A 15,432-nucleotide genomic window follows, 5' to 3' on the forward strand; every position below is an offset into this window, starting at 1 on the left:
TCTGCAGAACTATTCCCCCCCTGGCATTCAGGGGCTGCAGTGAAAGGAGCTATCAGGACAGGCACAGGCTGCTGAGCGAGCCTCCAGCGAGCTATGGATCAAGAGGCCCGACCCGTGGACCAATGCTCTGCAACACAAACCAGAGTCTGATCAACCCTGGCTGGGTTAGGGAGTCCTGTGTAAAAGAACTGAAACGCCCATTGGCCCCAGGTTAGATCACTACTGATGTGTCCCAGCAAATCCTAGGATGTATCCAGCATAACAGATGGTTATTCCCACAGAGAGCAGACCCTGTCTTCCCCTTTCTGCTTTTAGTAGATCTTTGTTATCAGCCTTGTACGTATAATGAGATACACCAGTTAGTTGAGCGATCTTGCAGCAACAGCCTTGCAGTCAGTGTCAGAAAGACCAAAGAGCTGATTGTGCACCTCACAATGGCTAAGATGAGGGAACACGCACCGATCCTCATAGAGGGATCAGAAGCGGAGAAAGTGAGCAGTTTCAAGTTCCGGGGTGTCAAGATCTCTGAGGACCAAACCTGGACGCAACATATTGATACAGCTATAAAGAAGGCAAGACAGCGGCTATCTTTCATTTTGAGTTGAGATTTGGTTTGCCAACTGAAACCCTCACACTTCTACAAATGTGCATCATCGTCTGGTACCGGGGGTGGGGGGGGGGGGGGCGAGGGCTGCTGCATAAGATTGAAGGGAGTTGCAGAAACTTGTAAAAATTAGCTCCATCGTGGGTACTAGCCTCTATAGTACCCAAGACATCCTCAAGGAGAGGTGCCTTAGGAAGGCTGTGTCCATCATTAGGGATCCCCACCACCCATAATAGACATATATGTATACTTACTGTAATTCTGTTTTTTCCTCTATTTATTGTGGATTTCATTGTACTGCTGCCATTAAGTTAACAGATTTTGTGACATATGCTGGTGATAGTAAACCTGATTCAGTTTTATACCATGTTGTGGCTTCTGTGCATTTTCTGGCTTAATGGGCAAAATTAACTTTAGATGTCTGTAAGGGAAACCCATTCATTACATGGAGACAGCTTGTGCAATGTAACGCACGTGGTACTTGATCTAACAGATGTCAGAAGACTGGAATCTCTATTTCTGAATTCTATGTTTGAAGAAACCAGCTCTTGTGCTTGGTTAGTTCTCATTGAACTGCTACTGCTTTATACTCCAGATTCCTTTGCAACTCTTATCAGTAAGCATTGTGTTTTTAACCTTTCTAAACTCACATTTTACATTTCTTAAATTATTTTTTTCATTGAGCACTATGCTGTGAACTTATTAATGCCACCTTGCCCTGAAGGAGGAGTTCAGTGTGGAGCGTCAACTGTTTGTTCATTTTCATAGATGCTGCCTGACCTGCGTTCCTCCAGCATTTTGTTTGTGTGTGTGTGTTGCTGGTGTTGCCTTGTGGCTTGGATCTCCCTCATTAATGTTGACTATTCTTCCTCAGCTGGTGTCGTGTATGAATTTGTTCCTTTTTGCACGTTGTGGCACATCAGGTGGCGCTTTTTTTTTTGCCGTTTCCGTAGCAGTTGACTTTTTTTTTAATGAGACCGAGTAGCTATCGCGATGCTAAATCTAGCATGGATAGAAAGTGTACAAGGAGCCGGCCAGATCTGTATTCTGAGTCGTCCTCTCTAAGTCCAATGCTAATGCCACTACACCACCAGCCAGCTGCGTCACGGAATTTAGCGTTTTATTACAAAGTCAAGATTGCTAATTAAAACTGCTAGTAATAATGGTCCTTTCACAGGTCTGTCAGGGCCCACTTCTCACTTATTACCACTCTAGTCCTCAAAATTGTTTATCAATTTCAGCAAGCTAGCTATTCCTCTTTTGCCTCCTGATTCTGCAGGGCCCAACTTCAGGTTGCAAAGATAACGGTCACAAAGGCATTTGACATTGGCTAGATGACTGACTTTCTACCAACAATACTTGGGGGTCCTGAAAATGTTCCTGTCTGTGGTGAAGGCAGAATAAGTGTGACACCTCAGGGAGTGCCTTTCAGAAAACTAAATATTTTCCACCCATGCCCTTCCCTCCTCTATCAATGGTACACAGTTATCAGATTTCATGCCCTACACAGATGATATTGAGCTGCCACTTTGAACTGTCTGTTGAAGGCATTTTCCAGGGGTTCTAGGTTTGAGAGCCGGCGATGAAGGAATTTCCATTTATTTCCAAGTCAGGAATTTATGCTGCTATCACCTGTCTGTAGTGGCATTACCATTCAGTTATTGCCCTGGTCCTTTTGGATAAACTTGGTCTCCTTCCTCTTTCCTTCCCGATGCAACCTCTAAATTGGTGCAACCTGTTGTAAATTGGGAGACTGCTTTGTCAAGCACCTCCGACCCATGTGCCAAAAGCGGGACTTCCCGGTGGCCAGACATCTTAATTCTGATTCCTTTTCTGACTTATCGGTCCATGGCCAAGATGAGGCCACCCTCATAGTGGAGGAACAGCATCTTATTCTGTCTGGGTAGCCTCCGACCTGATGGTATGAATATCAGTTTCTCCTTCCAGTAAAAAAAAATGCTTCCCTCCTCACTTTCCATCTTTTATTCCCCACTCTGACCTCTTAGCTCTTCTCAGCTGCCTGTCACCTCCCTCTGGGTCCTGTCCTTTTTCACCTAAGGTCCATTCTCTTCTAAAAAGATTCCTCCTCCAGCCCTTTAGCTTTCCCACCCACCTGGCTTCATCTATCACCTTCCAAACAATCCTCCTCCACTCCCCCCCCCCCCCCACCTTTTTTTATTCTGGTGTCTTTCCCCTTCCTTTCCTGAAGAAAGTCTCGGCCCAAAATGTCAACTGTTTATGCATTTCCATAGACGCTGCCTGACCTGCTGAGTTCCTCCAGCATTTTGTGTGTGTAAAGAGTTTGTACAGTGTCACCGCATGGGATTCCTCTGGGCGCCTCTGAAGCTACATGTTGTGCTAGAACACAGATCTGCTGATGGGTCTCAGACCCTCATGTTTGTCAGCCGTTGGATGTGTTACGAACGTTAAGTGAGGTCCGAATCATCTCTGCGATGTTTCTGGTGTGGTCGCTTCCAGTCCTGAGCAGATATATTTGTATAGGTGAGGATATGGTAGAATAGATTTACTCTCACATTGGTTCATCTGTCTCACAGCTATATCCTTGACTTGGCCAGTTTGGTCATGAGTGTCACTGCCAAGGCACTTATAGAATTGGAGGTCCCTGTTCTCTGCTTGGTACGTTCTCCACTCTGTCATGTGCTTTTCTTGGATGGTTTTAGCATTGAGTACTGGTTCATTGAGGAAGGCTGGGAGGTTTCCTGGTCCATGCTTAACCTCATACAGTGGGGCTTCATGGATCTAGAAGTACTCTGGATTGTGTCACTGATTTCTTTTCCCCCTACAGCCTGCCCATTCTGAAATCATGGCTTCACTCTGGCTTGTATCAGTACTCCATCCTTGCCTGGCACTACTGAGCCACTGCGGTCAAATGCAAAAGGATTCATTGCTATCTAAAAGGCACTGTTGTAGTGTGTTGCTCAACTGTGCCTGAAATCTGAACAATGGCTCATCTGTTTCATTCATGAATGGTTATCAAGGCAGAATATATTTTTTTGGTCAGTGTGCCAAATTGTTGCTGTCACACATTCCTGGTTCTAACGGAGCCAGGTTTCTCAACATCTGAAGGCACGAAGAGCTTGTGGTGTAGAGAAATAATCTGATTATTCTTGGCTGATCACCTCTGCCATGATAGTATCACAACTTGAAGGCTGCAGGGGAAAGGCCAGCACGGTAGCGGTATTAAAGTGCCAGCGACCCGGGTTAAGTTCCGTCGCTGTGAGGAGTTTGTACCGTCACCATGTGAATTTCCTCCCACGGTCCAACGACATACTGGTTAGGAGGTTAATTGATCACATGGGTTTAATCGGGCAGTGTGAGTTTGTTGGACCGGAAAGGTGCTATATCTCTAAATAAAATAAAACACTTTTAAAAAATTAAGTGAGTGCTGTGGCTGTAATCTGATCAGAACAGTGAGCAAAATGGTTGCAATGCGATTGGAGCCGTGCACCTCGTGATTGGGCTACAAGTGCTTGGAGTGTAGTTGCAGTCTAAGTCGTGCACAATATGTTTGTGATTGGTGTGACAATGATCAGCGTTGCGGCTGACACTGGGGCAGTGTGTGATGCTGTGGTGGACTGCTTGTGGCGGGTTTGGCGCTATGTATTGTTAAGGTATTGAGAATTCTATTTCTCCTTCTGTTCAGCCCATCAAGATCAAGGTCTCGATCAAGATCTCTTTCTATAAAACGAGAAAGGTAAGTGACGTCCATTTCGTCATTATGTGTTGTGTTGTATGACATGAGTGATCATGGTCTTTATGACCATAATGGTTCTTGGCAAACTTTTTCTACAGAAGTCCTTTGCCATTGCTTTCTTCAGGGCAGTGTCTTTACAAGACGGGTGACCCCAGTCATTCTGTTACTCTTCAGAGATTGCCTGGCGTCAGTGGTTGCATAACCAGGACTTGTGATCTACACCAGTTGTTCTCATGACCAGCCACCACCTGCTCCCATGGCTTCACGTGACCCTGATCGGGGGCTAAGCAGGTGCTACACCTTGCCCAAGGGTGACCTGCAGGCTAACAGAGGGAAGGAGCGCTTTATACCTCCTCGGGTAGAAACATCTCCACCCCGCCACCTGTGACGTTCATTTAGGAAGTGCAGATTTTTGTTGGAACTTAGAAGAATGAGAATTGATTCTTCTGAAACTTAAAATTCTGGTGGGGTTGTGACAGAAAAGGATAACTGCTGTGAAAACGCTTCCCTGGTGGAAAAATTGTAGAGGGTAAATTATTCACAGAATAAAGGGAAGCTTTATCTCTAAATAAAATTCGATTTAAAAATAAAGTTTTAAAAAATTAACTCCAGGGATACTGGGATCCAAATAGGACTGCATAGTTGAGGATTTTTTTTTAAATGCGGGTGCTACTAATCTGAAACAAAATGGAAAAGACTGGGAAAAGACTCAAGAGTTCGGGTTTGCGGTTCTGATAGATCCAAAATATTAACGGTTTCTCTTTGACTTGGAGAGCTTTATTTGAAACTAGGTTTTCTATGTGATGTGCAGTATTCTGTAAAAGTCTTAGGCACGTATATATGGCTACCGTGCTTATGACTTTTGGGCGGTACTCTATTCGTCGAAGTAGAGCGTAGAGCAAAGAGCGAATCTGGCAGGAACAAAGGATGTTGGGAATGATGAGGGTGGAGGGTTTTTAGGTCAGGTGGCAGAGGAGTGTCAGGGCTGGTGGTGATGCGGTTGCAGACTTTACCTGTGAAGGACTGGGCTGTATCCACTACTTTTCTCCCTTCCATTGTACATCAATTTCCCTACAACCCCCCCACTCCCCACAGACCCACTGAACATTGTGAGTTTGAGTTAAGGGAAAAGATATGACTTGTGGGCCACCTCTGGGTAAAAATAGGATACAAGGACTGTGATTGAATAGCATGGACATGAGAAGAATCAAGCACGTCAACCAACATAGGCGCACAAAGCCCAACAGATGCAAAGCACGTGTGGATTTTAGGGATGCGGTCTTGACCAGAATTAAGTGAGTGCTTGTGTTTAAATTTGCCAGCTTTTTTTGGGGAGGGAGGGCTTGGCTCCCAGTGGAGCACAGACCATTGACCTCCTGTCTTCCTTGTCCAAAGTCGATGGTGTGTTTTCTATAATCCATTGTGTCCACGGTACAGGAGATTGGCCTATACAGCCTTGCTTCTTGCCCGTTTCCACTTCTCATGACAGGGACGTAGGGTTGGACAAAATATTTGCTGGGTAGAGAAGGGGATGTGTGAAGAATGGGATAAGAGCAGCAGTGTAGAGAATTTAACAGAGCAGATGTTCAAAATCTTGTTGCTCTTTGGATTAGTACTGTTGGTGTCTATTTGCCTTCAATGTGTCCACTAATCTGAAGCACAATCACCAAGCCGTAGGGGTGTGGGTGTGTGTATATATATTCATGATACTCCTGAGAGAGTAAGTTAGCATTTTAAGCTTTCACGCAAACCTGTTACTGCCAGCAGCCTGTTCTGATGAGGTGGCGGCTGCCACATATTGCTGTGCCTTTACAGCTGAACTACTTGTATATAAAAACCAAACGTCTCCACCAAAGGGGGTGTAAGGCACTCTTTCCCTCCACTAGCCTGCAGGTCACCGTTTGTGGCAAGGTGTAGCAACTGTTTGACCCCCACCCCAATCAGAGTCATGTGAAGCATGGGAGGAGCAGCTGGTGCATATCACAAGTCCTGGTTATGCGACCCCTGACTCCAAGCAGGCAATCTCTGAAGCTTATTGATAATGGCTGGGGTCACCCGTCTGGTAAAGGCACCTCAGAAGAAGGCAATGGTGAACCACTTCCGTAGAAATATTTGCTATGAACAATCATGGTCATGGAAAGACCATGATTTCTCATGTCATTAGACACGGCACATAATGATGATGAAAAACCAAAATCATCTAAAGAAGTTTTGAAAGTGAGAGAACTTGGGTTGTTAGACTAAAAACAGGAACTCGGAGTAGTACATCATTTGTAGAGGCAAACGGACAGTTGGTATCTCGGGTCAAGATACTTCATCGGCACTGGAAGCTGTTAGGTTCTTGGAAACAGCACTTTGAGGTTCTGGAATGTCCTGCCTCCGCAGATGCTGCTTGACCTGCTGTGTTCTTCCACCAGTTTGCTTTTTGTGGCAACAGCAACAGTCTATAGTTGAACTGATTTGTCTGAGGAAGGAGTGGTGCTCCTTGGACTTGGTAAAACTGAACTACCAAATACCCTGCTTTTATAGCATTACCATCAGGATGAAATCCAAATATTGGAAATACATTTCTCTGCAACATTAGAGAATTTGGTTAGATTGGTGTTTGACATGGATGCATGAGGCAACAAAAGATGTGAAGTTTAGTTTAGTACATACTTCTCTGCACTGTGTAAAAGCTTGCTGTGATATGTATGAAGAATTCACTGTGGACTCCCAAGTGTCTTGACTTGGCATTGATCATTCCATTCAATCTTGGTCCCTGCACAGTCTCTGGGAAGTAAGGGAGTAGAATTTATCCTGTAACTAACACTGAATATTGGACTAGGAAGTCTTAAAGATTGCAAGTTCAGATTCCATCATAGCAGGCTGCAGAGCTGTATTTGGTAAGGAAATACCTGGGAAAGCTGGATTGTTACAAAAACCCAAACTGATCAGCTAATGCCATCCCAGTATGTGGTGGATGATCCATACCACGTGGTTAATTATCTTGTAAGCGATGCATGCTGCTTGTCATTGGTCCCTCCATTCTGCTACTTGGTCTTGCTTTTGGATTTCATTTTTTGCAGATGAGAGATTTAGACCATAAGGCATCAGAGCAGAATCAGACCAAGATTGTTCTGCCATTCCATCCTAACTGATTTATGATCCCTCTCAACCCCATTCTCCTGCCTTAAATCAACCTCTGCTTTAAATATACCAAATGATTTGGCCTCTGCAGCCAAATCCATGGATTCACCACCCTCTGCCTTAAGAAATGTCTCATCCGTTCTAAATGGATGTCCCTCTGTTCTGAGGCTGTGCACTCTGGTCCCAGACTTGCTCACTAGCGGTAACATCCTCTCCACATTCCTTCTATATAGGCCCTTCAACGTTCGATAGGTTTCAGTGCGATCCCCTGCCTCCTCGTACATTAACCCTTTCATTCTTGGAATTGTTCTTGTGACCCTCTCCAATGCCAGCACATTCTTTCTTGGGTAAGGAGCCCAACGCTGCTCTCAATACTTCCAAGTATTTCCCCCAGATTCCTTCATCTCCAGCCTTTAACCTTTCCTGCCCACCTTTCATCTTCCAGCTAGCCTCTTTCCCCTCCTCCCCCCGTTTTATACTGGTGTCTTCCCATCTTCCTCCTCAGTCCTGAGGAAGGGTCTCAGCCCGAGATGGTGACTATATTCATATCTGTGGATGCTGACCTGCTGAGTTCCACCAGCATTTTGTGTGTGTTGCTGAGTATTTACTTTGCCTTGTGTGATTTTACCCCCCCCCCCCGAGGGACAAGTTGCCGTTAATCCCGTGTGAATTACGTTGCCGTCTTTTAAAAGAGTATTTTCTGTTTCTCCCCTCCAGTCATTCCCCATCGGAAGGTTCGCGGAAGAGCCCAAGTCCCACAAGAGACGACTGAAATGGACCTTTGTGAAGAGCACAGCATTGGGGGCCCTCATCACCTGACAAACCTTTTAACTAACCTAGATGTTTTAGTGCCTTTTTATATGCATGCATTCCACAGAAATGTCACTGCTCTTCATTTGGTCCAAGTAAATGTTGTTGAATGTTGTGAAATATAGTGTACAGCATCTGAGGAGCAGCTGCACCAGCTGACAGGGCTTCAATAAACAGCTCACATTTGTATTAAACTTGACACCTTTATCAGAGTAAGGTAATTCTGCTTCAGTGAATTTGTTGCAGCGTGTGAAGCTAATGTTATGAAGGTTTAAAAATTGAACGTTTCTAATGCTTCAGAACTGGTTGACTATTTTTGTCTGTTTAGGTTTTTTTTGCCCCTTCAATTCCCAATAAAAAGAAAAAGGCTTAAGATGTGTTTTCTTAGTATTAAAATGGTGTGGTGGGGTGGATTCTGTGGCACATGGGTTCCGAATGGCTTCCTTCTAGGTATTCTTTCATCTTCAGCCCTTTACCTCATCCACCTATCACCTCACAGCTTCTCACATCATCCGTCCTCCTCCTCGCCTTGTTTCACCTGTCATCTAACTTGTACTCCTATTCCTCCTCCCCCACAGCCTCCTTACTTTGCAGTCCTGATTAAGGGTCTCAGCCTTATTCCTTTCCGTACATGCTGCCTGACCAGCATTTTGTGTGTGTAACTCCATGTTTGTGATTCACAGTATTCAATAGTTCCGTTTGATGTCAGAGAATGAATGCAGTACACAGCCTGAAATTCTTACTCAGTCCTGAAGGGTCTGGACATACTCTGTTGCATTAAAAATTTGCTGCTGACTGGGTAAGAACTGGTGGTCCTAAAAGGTTGAACTGGATTATCACCTGCTTTTATTATTCTGGTATGTAAAGTATTTCACAATGAGAGCAGTATAGGCAGGACAGGAAAATGGGGTGCTAAGAGATGGGGAGACAATAGGGTATGCCTTTTTTTTAGATACTGCACGGAACAGGCCCTTCGAGCCACACGCCCCCCAGCAATCCCCTTGATTTAATCCAAGCCTCATCACAGGATAATTTAGTGGGCAGCTAGCCTCCCAACTGGTACGTCTTTGGACACTGGGAGGAGACCCACGTGGTCACAGGGTGATACAGGCAGCAGCAGGAATTGAACCCAGGTCACTGGTACTGTAAAGCATTGTGCTAACCACTACGCTACTGTGCTGCCATTTTCATAACTAGGACATAGGATATCATTGAAACTAAAGGGGGGGGGGAATAAAGAACACAGAATGCATGTGGAATTGTAATTGTTTTATTATTGTTACATGTACCAAAATGTAGTGAAAAGTTTTACTTGCATGCTGTCTGTGCACAAGTACATCAAGGCAGTAAAAACGGAAAGGAAGAACTTAGTGTTAGTTTTTCCAGAAACAGCAGAGCAGGTAGACTAAACAATTAAGGGCCATGGCGAACTAGATCAAGAGCTCATCAGCCTGATAACAGCAGGATAGAAGCTGCCCTTGCCTGGTGGTGGTTGCTGAAGCTTTTGTATCTTCTGCCTGATTGAAAGAGAGGATAGAGAGAATTACCGGGGTGGGAGGCATCCTTCGCTGTTTTCCTAAGACTGCAGGAAGTGTATAGGCTGAGACAAGGAGGGGAAGCTGGTTTGTATTGAGACTGGTGTTTTAGACATTGATGTGTGTGTGAAAATTTGAACTGATTAAAGCCCCTCAGGCCTGCTGCTGAACAGTGTCCATCAGACATAGGAGCAGAATTAGGCCATTGAGTCTGCTCTGCCATTCCATCATGGCTGATCCTGGAACCCATACAACCCCATAAATTTGTCTTCTGGCCATATCCTTTGATGCCCTGATCAATCAGGAAACTATCAACTTACACCCTCAATATACACACGGACTTGGCCTCCCCCGCTGTCTGTGGCAGAGCATTCCACAGATTCGCCACTGGCTAAAAAAAAAAATTCCTTACCTCTGTTGTAAAAGGTCACCCCTCATTCCCAGAATCATCCTTGTGAACCTCCAATGACAACACATCCTTTCTGAGATATGGGGCGCAAAACTGTCGTCAGTACTTCCAAGTGCAGCCTAACCAGTGTCTTATAAAGCGACAGCATTATCTCCTTGCTTGTATATTCTGCGACAGCATTATCTCCTTGCTTGTATATTCTATTCCTCTTGAAATAAATGCCAACATTGTATTTGCCTTTACCACAGACTCAACCTGTAAATTAACCTGGGAGTCTTGCACAAGGACCCTCTGCATTTCCATCACCATCACACTGAGCACGGGGACCCTCCAGGGCTGTGTACTCAGTCCACTGCTGTTCACTGTGCTGCAACACAGCTCAAACCACGTCATCAAGTTCGCCAATGACACGACCGTGGTGGGTCTCATCAGCAAGAACGATGAGTCAGCATACAGAGAGGAGGTGCAGCGGCTAACGGACTGGTGCAGAGCCAACAACCTGTCTCTGAATGTGAACAAAACAAAAGAGATGGTTGTTGACTTCAGGAGGACACGGAACGACCACTCCGCTGAACATGGATGACTCCTCTGTAGAGATCGTTAAGAGCACCAAATTTCTTGGTATTCACCTGGTGGAGAATCTCACCTGGTCCCTCAACACCAGCTCCATAGCAAAGAAAGCCCAGCAGCGTCTCTCTCTAAAGGCTGAGAAAAGTCCATCTCCCACCCCCCCCCATCCTCACCACATTCTACAGAGGTTGTATTGAGAGCATCCTGAGCAGCTGCATTACTGCCTGGTTCGGAAATTGCACCGTCTCGGATCGCAAGACCCTGCAGCAGATAGTGAGGTCAGCTGAGAAGGTCATCGGTGTCTCTCTTCCCGCCATTAGAGACATTGACATCACACGCTGCATCCGTAAAGCAAACAGCATTATGAAGGACCCCACACACTCTTCATACGAACTCTTCTCCCTCCTGCCACCTGGCAAAAGGCACCGAAGTATTCAGGCTCTCACGACCAGACTATGTAACAGTTTCTTCCCCCAAGCCTTCAGACTCCTCAATATCCAGAGCATGGACTGACACCAACCTACTGCCCTCTACTGTGCCTGTTGTCTTGTTTGTTATTTATTGTAATGCCTGCACTGTTTTGTGCACTTTATGCAGTCCTGGGTAGGTCTGTAGTCTAGTGTAGTTTTGTGGTGTTTTATGTAGTTCAGTGTAGTTTTTGTATTGTTCATGTAGCACCATGGTCCTGAAAAACGTCTCCTTTTTACTGTGTACTGTACCAGCAGTTATGGTTGAAATGACAATAAAAATTGACTTGACTTGACTTGCACCTCTGATGTTTGAACCTTCTCCCCATTTAGATAATAGTCCATACCAACATAGTTCCTATTACCAAAATGCATTATCATACATCTCCCAGCACTCTGTTCCACCTGCCACTTTTTTGCCTATTTTTCCGATTTGTAGTCCTGCAGCAAATGCATTGCTTCCTCAGCACTACCTATCCCTTCACCTATCTTCATACCATCTGTAAACTTTGACACAAAGCCATCAATTCCATTATCCAAATCATTGACTGACAATGTGAAAAGTAGCGGTCCCAATGCTGACCCCCTGAGGAACACCACTAGTCACCAGCAGCCAACCAGAAAAGGCCCCTTTTATTCCCACTCACTGCCTCCTGCCTGTCAGCCATGGTAGTGGCTTGAAACTGCATAGGATTTTATCTTGTTTAGCAGTCTCATGTGACACCTTATCAAATGCCTTCTGAAAATTCAAGTAAATGTCATGCACTGCCTCTCTGTTGTCCACCCTGCTTGTTACTTCCCTGAAGGATTCTTGATTTGTCAGGCAGGATTTTCCTTTACAGAAACCATGCTGACTTTGACTTATTTTGTCATTAGTCTCCCAAGTACCTCAAAGCCTCATCCTTAATAATAGACTCCAACACTTTCCCAACCACTGAGGTTAGGCTAACGGACCTATGGTTTCCTTTCTTTTGCCTCCGTCCCTCGTTAAAGAGTGGAGTGACATTTGCAATCTTCCAGTCCTCTGGGATCATGCCAGAATAAAGTGATTCTTGAAACATCATGACCAATGCATCCATTATCTCTTCAGCAACCTCTCTCAGGACTCTGGGATGTAGTCCATCTGGTCCAGGTGATATATCCACCTTAAGACCTTTCAGTTTGCCTAGCACTTTTTCCTTTGTAATAACAATGGCACTCACTTCTGCTCCCTGGCACGCTGCTAATGTCTTCCATAGTGAAGACTGGTGCAAAGTATTTATTAAGTTCATCTGCCATTTCTTTGTCTCCCATTACTACCTCACCTGCATCATTTTCCAGTGGTCCAATATCAATTCTCACCTTCCTTTTACTCTTTATATAACTGAAAAGTCTTTTAGTATCCTGCTTTATATTATTGGCTAGTTTGCCCTCGTATTTCAACTTTTCCCTTATAGCTTTTTAAATTACCTTTTGTTTAATTTTAAAAGTCTCCCAATCATCAACGTCCCACTCACTTTTGCTACCTTGTATGCCCTTTTATGCAGTCCTTAACTTCCCTCGTCAGCCACAGTTGCCTACCCCTGCCAATTGAGAACAACTTCTGTGGGACACATCTATCCTGCACCTTGTGAACCATCTCTGCTCTGCTATCATCCCTGCCAGTACCGTCCAATCCACCTGGGCAAGCTCCTCGCTCGTGTCTCTGTAATTCACTTTATTCCATTATGATCCTGATACATGTGACTTGTGCTTCCCTCAAATTACAGTATGAATGTGCCGTGGGGTAAAGAGGCAGGAAGATTGTCTTGGTTGTTTGGATATATGAGCACAATGTGGTTATGCATCATAAACCCACAAGACAGAGGAAAATACCTCTTCCCCTCGTGTTCCTATGAAGGATGACCTCATTTTTGGCAGCTTTTTGCTGAAAGAACACATCTTCAATCTGGATTAGGACACAGATTATTTATTGAAAGGGGAATTGAATGCAAAGAGTGGGAAGTTTTGCTTGGTTATATGGGGTATTGGTAAAACCGCATCCAGAGTGCAGTGTACTGTTTTGGTCTCCTAAAAGAAATTATATCAATGGGTTGGAGCCAGTTCAGTGACGATTGATGTACCGACCCCTGGAATAGGCAGATTATCTCAGGAGGAAACACTTGTCTTGTGCTTTCTGGGGTTTAGAATTTATTTATTTATTGAGATTGATTGTTATGTGCCGTGTCATATGACATGGGCAATCATGGTCCTTCCAAGACCATGATTGTTCTTGTCAAATTTTTCTACAGAATCAGTTTGCCATTGCTGCCTTCTGGGCAGTGTCTTTACAAGATTGGTGACCCAGAGAGAGTCTGCCTGGGCATCAGTGGTCACATAACCAGCGATTGTGATGTGCACCAGCTGCTCCCGTGGCTTCACATGACCCTGATCGGAGGGGCTAAGCAGGTGCTACACCTTGCCCAAGGGTGACCTGCAGGCTAGAGGTGGGGGGAAGGAGCACTTTATCCCTCCTTAGGCAGAGACTGGTCTCCATCCTGCCACCCAGTTGAAATACAGCACAGAATAGTCTTTAAACTACGCTGCCCAGCAACCCCTAATTTTAACTCTAGCCTAGTCATGGCACGGTGACCAATTAACCTATGTCTTTGGACTGTGGGAAGGAACCAGAATATCCAGGGGGGAAATCACTAAATCCCATGCGTTCCACGGGGAGGATGTACAGACTCCTTACAAATGATGTCAGAATTGAACTACGAACTCTGACGCCCTGAGCTATAATAGCATGGCGCTAACCTCTATGCTACCGTGGGGTCAAGGCTGAGTAAATTTCATTGAACAAAATCCTGGTGGGTCTCGACAGGGTGGCTGCAGAGAAAATGTTTTATCTTCTGGAGAAGATCTAGAGTAGAAGTGTTTGTTTAAAATATAAGGACCCACTGAAGATGAGGGAGGTTTTTTCGCTGAAGGTCGTGAGTTTTCAAAGGGTTGTAGAAATAAATAAATATAAAATATACTTAAGTGACAAATGGACTTCAGATGAGCAAGCAGATAAAAGTTATTGTAGATGGTTCAGGATGCAGAATTTGGGCAATAATCAGAGCAACTATAATCGTTTGTACGATTGATCGCCCAGGCTGGAGGTTAGGTTGCAAACAATTTGTCACCACTGGAAGTAACATCATCAGAGCACAATTTTGAGAGTCGTTTCTGCCGAGCGCTCGCATTTCTAGCGGTACGACTCATTGTTCTGACTGGTTGGCTGTCGCGCTGGTTGCTAATCTCCACTGAGTCAAAGTTCAAAGTAAAATTTATTAACAGATTAGACATGTCACCACGTACAACGCTGAGATTCTGTTTCCTGCGGGTATAATTAGCAAATCTGTAGAACAGTAACTGTAAGCAGGATCAATGAACAGCAAACTGTCCAAATGCAAATGTCAATAACTAGAAATAAATAATAAGAGCGTGAAATAACAAGTAATTAAAGTGAGACGATCGGTTGTGGGAACACCAGAAATGGAATGAGTGTAGTTATCCCCTTTTGTTCAAGAGCCTGATGGTTGAGGGGGTAGTAATTGTTCTTGAACCTGGTGCTGTGAGTCCTGAGACTCTTGTACCTTCTACACGATGGCAGCAGTGAGAAAAGAGCATGGCCTGGGTGGTGAGGATCTTTGGTGATGGGTGCTGCTTTTCTATGACAATGATTGGGAGGGTTTTACCCGTGATGTACTGGGCCGAATCCACTACCTTTTGTAGGATTTTCCACTCAAGGGCATTGGTGTTCCCATACCAGGCTGTGATGCAGCCAGTCAGCACAGTTTTTTGATGTTATGCTGAACCTCCTCTCACTCCTGCAGAAGTAGCAGCCTTCTCATGCTTTCTTTGCCGTTAACGTTTATGTGACGTGCCCAGGACAGGTTCTCTGAGGTAGTGGCACGCTGGAGTTTAAAAACAAGAGAAAATCCGCAGATGCTGGAAATCAAAGTAACGCACACCGAATGCTGGAGGAACTCAGCAGGCCAGGCAGCATCGATGGAAAAGAGTGAAAAGTTGGCTTTTCGGGCCGAGACACTCCATCAGGACTGCTAGTCTTTTCCATAGATGCGGCCTGGCCTGCTGAGTTCCTGCAGCATTCCGTGTATATACCAGGAATTTAACGTTTTTGACCTTCTCCACCTCAGTTAGAACTAACTGAGAAATATTGCAAGCTT

At 44.9% G+C, this 15,432-nt stretch overlaps 1 protein-coding gene across 3 annotated transcripts in view; it reads left to right on the forward strand.

Annotated features, from left to right (window-relative positions):
• Positions 1–9,489, forward strand: part of LOC140203825 (serine/arginine-rich splicing factor 7-like) — a 29,540-nt gene extending 20,051 nt beyond the window's left edge. For 2 of the 3 annotated variants that reach the window (XM_072269924.1, XM_072269925.1), the window contains exons 7-8: positions 4,269–4,319; positions 8,166–9,489. In XM_072269924.1, the coding sequence (XP_072126025.1) occupies positions 4,269–4,319; positions 8,166–8,220 (106 nt within the window). In that variant the 3' untranslated portion in view covers positions 8,221–9,489. The remainder of the gene's footprint in view (positions 1–4,268; positions 4,320–8,165) is intronic. The other variant, XM_072269926.1, reaches the window with a different exon arrangement.
• The last annotated feature ends 5,943 nt before the right edge of the window (positions 9,490–15,432 follow it).

This window comes from Mobula birostris, chromosome 10 (genome assembly GCF_030028105.1).
Source record: "Mobula birostris isolate sMobBir1 chromosome 10, sMobBir1.hap1, whole genome shotgun sequence".
In the NCBI taxonomy this organism is placed as follows: Eukaryota; Metazoa; Chordata; class Chondrichthyes; order Myliobatiformes; family Myliobatidae; genus Mobula; species Mobula birostris.